This window comes from Pteropus vampyrus, unplaced genomic scaffold (genome assembly GCF_000151845.1).
Source record: "Pteropus vampyrus isolate Shadow unplaced genomic scaffold, Pvam_2.0 Scaffold10, whole genome shotgun sequence".
Lineage (NCBI taxonomy): Eukaryota > Metazoa > Chordata > Mammalia > Chiroptera > Pteropodidae > Pteropus > Pteropus vampyrus.
Genome location: NW_011888791.1, coordinates 10,071,977 through 10,076,958, shown reverse-complemented (window position 1 = coordinate 10,076,958; position 4,982 = coordinate 10,071,977). Strand labels below are relative to the sequence as shown.

The window sequence follows — 4,982 nt, the reverse complement described above, 5'->3', positions numbered from 1 at the left end:
GAAGAACTAATTATTGAAGATGAATAATTTTCTTCATTATCATTAAGTGTATAATTAAATTTTATGTAATTTTAATATGATACAAAACTCCCAGCAGGATATGTAAAAAAGTAGCAATCACTTAGGCTTTAGTTGTGGTGAACAAATTTAATATGTTCGTATTTTTAAAACCAGTATGAATATTTTTTAAAACTTAAATGTCATACATTAATGAATAAAATCATTATATTTTTTATCTTGAGAATATTAATGTGGAACACCAAAGCAAGAGAAAATGCCATTTCACATTTGGCTTTCACTTGCAAAACTATTTAGGCTTAGTACATTTAGATTTTTTTTAAAAATAAAATCCTTTTATATATCTACCAATTTTAAATTACCAAGCAACATTTTAAGTGCTAAGGTGCATGTCTAGGTTGTTGTGCCTTGTGTTTTATAGCAAGAAGCTCCTGCCTGAGTGCTTACAGTTCAGTAACTTCTAGATTTCTAGCACAATCATCTTATTAGCTATGTCTTTCTTTCTTCCTTTTTTTCTTTCTTTTTCCCTTTCATTTCAGAGGCTGGAGTTAATCTGAAGAGCATCGCTTCTCTCTCTTGAAAAAAATTTGCCATTGATATTTTACTGGATAAAATTTAAAAAATGTTTCAATTCATGAAGGCTAATTGTTGAACTGGTATCCTAGGAGAAATTGTCCACAGGAGCCGAAGCAGAAGTCTGTGATGCCGCTGGAACTGGCTCCATCAGATCATGGTTCCATCTCCTTTTAAAACCAAATTGTTTTTTTCTTCTCTCCCACAAGTATTTTTTTTTTTTTTTAAGAAAGAAAGAAAAAAGCCTACATTGGCATCGAGTTCTGTATCAATCCATGTTACATTGCCATCCATGATTTAAAACTGTAGAATCTTGAATAATCTATATCACTTTAACAAATAAATGTTTTACTATGACAGAATTTGCACATTGCCTGATTTGTGGAAATAGCAAATGTTTCAAGTATGAATGGTGAACTGATAATTCCAAGAACTAATAATACTATTTTACATTTATTTAGTGCAAAACTCTTAAAGGATTACAAATTGCTTTATAATGTTGGAACTATTTCTTCCATGACTGAGGTGCATCCACTTCTATGGGAAAGCAGAACAGCTGTTTAAACAGCATTACAGAAACTTTATACCTCAGTATAAGACAGACAGTGATGAGGGATCTCTTTTCCTAGCGGAACTTCAAAAAGCATCAAGGTAGGCATATTATAATTAATACAAATTTATTTATTGCTTTTTTTGGAGAGCCAAGGCAGTGATGTTTTAATAATTTTAGGCCTTATGTTTCTTTATAAGTGCCCATTTCTCCAATTTTGCACAATTCCAGGGTAAATAAAGAACATACATCTGATTTAACACCAGCATAAATAGGAATAATATATCTTTGATAGCTAATGTTAATACGGTCATATTTAAGCAGTATCTAAGCCTAGACTTTAATAGCTCATCCTGGAGTCAAGCAGGCCTTAGTTCAAATTCTAGAGCTGAGTGAATTTAACCATTTACTCCCTCTATGCTTCCATAGTCTTACAGGAGAAACACATTGTAAAATTTGAAAATGCATACAAACTAATCACTGCACTTGGTGTGAACAGTAAATTCAATTAGAAATATTATTAATATCATTGTTATTAACAGTTAAAGTAAGATTCTCTAAAGCATTAGAGTTTTTATTTCTGTTCTTTGACAATTCTGGTAGTTATTAATTATTAAAAGTAATATATAGTTTAAAATTTTCTTAAATTAGTTAAAAGTGAAAAAGCCAGAAAACTGTTTGTCTTTTAAGAAATTTAGATTAATCTGTTAACCATTTCATGTCTCTCAGACTATTATAAATATCTAATCATCCATAGAGAGGTTTCAGAATGCCAGCCATTAGATGGCACTTGGAAACTGCCCAGGAAATACACTAGATAACAATTTAAACATATGAACACACACGCACACTCACACTCACACTCATGCACTCTCAGATACATTCAATCTATGATTGAAATAGAAGTAACAGGTTTGAGTTGAAATGTTGTAGTTAATTTGCGACTTTGGGTAACTGGCTTCATTCTATTTCTTGATAACCCTAATGCCTGGAGCAATCCTGTTTACATATGTGTAAGTGTGTACGTGCATGGATAAATGTTTATGGTGACAAAAAGGGGACAAATTGAACAATATTTCATGTAAGTGGGATCATTAAATATTTGTCTTTTTATGTCTGGCTTATTCAACTAATCATAATGTTTCCAAGTTTCATCCATATTGAAGCATGTTATCAAAATTTTATTACTTTCTATGGCTAAATAATGTTCCATTGCATATATATGGCACATTTTGTTTATCTATTCATTTTTTGATGGACACTTGTGTTGTTTCCACCTTTTGGGCACAGTGAATAATGCTAAAATGAACATTGATATATAGGTATATATATTTGTTTCAGTTTTCTATCCTTTTGGCTATAGACCTAGGAGTTGGAATTGCTCGATCATAGGGTAATTTTATGTTGAGTTTTTCGAGGAACTGCCAAACTGTTTTCCACTGTGGCTATATCATTTACATTCACTCCAGCAATGTGCATGTTTGCAAAGGTTCCAATTTTTCCCCATTTGTAATTTTCAATTTTTTAATAGTCATTCTAGGACATGTGAATTATCTCATTGTGGTATAGATTTGCACTTTCTTGGTCACTAATGGTATTGATCTTTTCATATACTTATTGGCCATTTGTATATCTTTTTTAGAGAAATGTTAACTCAAGTCCTTTGGCCATTTTTAAATTAGATTGTTTTTTGTTATTGAGTTGAAGATATTTTATATATATTCTAGATATTAAATACTTTTCAGATATATCATTTGCAAATATTTTCTCCCATTCCGTAGATTCTCTTTTCACTTTCTTTTCACTTCATTTACTTCAACAAACAAAAATGTTTTATTTTTATGAAGTCTATATGTTTTTATTTTATTTGTGCTTTTGGCATCATATCTAAGAATTTATTGCCCGATTCAAGGTCATCAAGATTTACTCCTATGTTTTCCCTTAAGAGTTTTGTGGTTTCAGCTCTTATATTTAAGTGATTGATCCATTTCAAGTAAATTTTTGTATACAACTTGAGGTAAAGGTCCAAATTTATTCTTTTAAATGTGAAAACCCAGTGTTCCCAGCACTGTCTGTTTAAAACTATTCTTTTCCTATTGAATGGACTTGACAGGCTATCAAAATAACAGTTGACTATAGATATATGGGTTTATTTCCAGACAGTATAATCTATTCCATTGGTCTATATGCTTGTTTTTATGTAAATACCACAATGTTTTGTTTACTGTAGCTTTGTAAGTTTTGAAATCAGTAAGTATGAGTCCTCCAACTTTGTTCTGGCTATTCAAGACAGTTTAGCTAATCTGAGCCCCTTCCAGTTGCATATGATTTTGAGGGCTGGCTTTTCGTTTCTGCAAAACAGGATTTGGAATTTTGATAAAGATTGCATTGAACCTGTAGGTCACATGGGATGGTATTGACATTGTAATAGTATTAAGTCTATCATGAATGTGGGATGTTTCCACTTACTTGCATCTTCAAATTTCTTTGAACAATGTTCTATAGTTTTCAGTGTACAAATCTTTGTCTCCTTGGATAAATTTATTCCTAGGTATTTTATTCCAGTAGATATTCTTGTAGTGGAATTGCTTTCTTAATTTCCTTTATGGATTCTTCATTGCAGGTATTAAAAAAAAAATCTGATTTCTGGTTGTTAACCCTGTACCCTGCAACTTGGCTGAATTTGTGTAGCTCTAATAGCTTTCTTATGAATTCTTTAATAAGAGTTCTACATATAGAATTATGCCATCTGTGAATAAAGAGAATTTACTTCTTCCATTCATATATGGATGCTTTTAAAATTTCCTTTTCTTGAGTGATTGCTCTGACTATATTGAATGGCAGTGGTGAAAATGGGCATTCTTGTCTTGTTTTTGATCTTAGAGAAAAGCTTTCAATCTTTCAAGATGACAGATTTTTTTTTTTTAAACTGGCCTTTATCTTGTTGAGAAAGTTCCCTTTTTTTCCTAGTTTTCTATAATTCTTTTTGTTTCTATTCATTATTGGAAGTGGTTTCTTGAAGTCTCCAACAATTTTGTAGAACTATTTCTGTCTTCAAAGCTGTCAGTGTCTGCTTCATGTATTTTGTTTCTGGTATTATATATCAGTTATGGTTGTTATATTCGCTTGAGGATGCAATTGGTTTTAGAATGTGCTTTAACCTCATAAATGTTCAATTTAATTATTATAATTGTTAACTAAATGAATTTATTTTGAGTTCCTAGGTTCATTCGGTATGTATAACTTTGTCACATCTACTTTACTTGCTTCCATCCCAAACTACCACTGGCTTCACTTCTTAAATTGTTTACTAACCCAATCTTTTTTACTTTTGTCATCCTAATTGAAATCCCATTTTAAGGCCTAATACTTATCACCGACTTGAGTCTTATCAACTAACCTATATGCTATCCTCTCTGTCATTAACATATTACCAACTTCTAGGGGCCTGCTCTCACAAATCAGTATTCCTCAATGACATCTAATCAAATCTAGCAAGGATTCTTTACCTCTGTATGGGTTAGTTAAGTAGGTCATAAATAGCTCTCTATCTGCCCTCGATTTGAGTACCAATATAAAAATTAAGAGACCGCAAAAGAAATAAAACTATAATGTTTTCAAAAGAATGCATAATCTATCTATATGCATAAATCATTCACAATTTTTAGTAGCATAGCTTATATGTGAATACATGTAAAAGTCAACAATAAACATTCTAAGTATATTATTGCACATACTGCACATGTACTGTGCTTCATGAAGTCTTGGAAGAATTGTTTTAAGCTGTCTTTTGTTGTCGCTCTTCCATTATAAGGACTATCAGGGTACCAATAAAGAAAGG

General features: G+C 31.3%; 1 protein-coding gene across 4 annotated transcripts in view; it reads left to right on the top strand.

The window, feature by feature from the left end:
• The window catches only part of LRFN5 (leucine rich repeat and fibronectin type III domain containing 5), a 243,866-nt gene extending 242,913 nt beyond the window's left edge, over positions 1–953 (top strand). For all 4 annotated transcript variants that reach the window (XM_023521773.1, XM_023521759.1, XM_023521766.1 and 1 more), the window contains one exon: positions 558–953. Coding sequence is in view for 2 of the 4 variants with exons in the window: in XM_023521759.1 (XP_023377527.1) it covers positions 558–575 (18 nt within the window). In the remaining 2 variants the exon portion in view is untranslated. The remainder of the gene's footprint in view (positions 1–557) is intronic.
• The last annotated feature ends 4,029 nt before the right edge of the window (positions 954–4,982 follow it).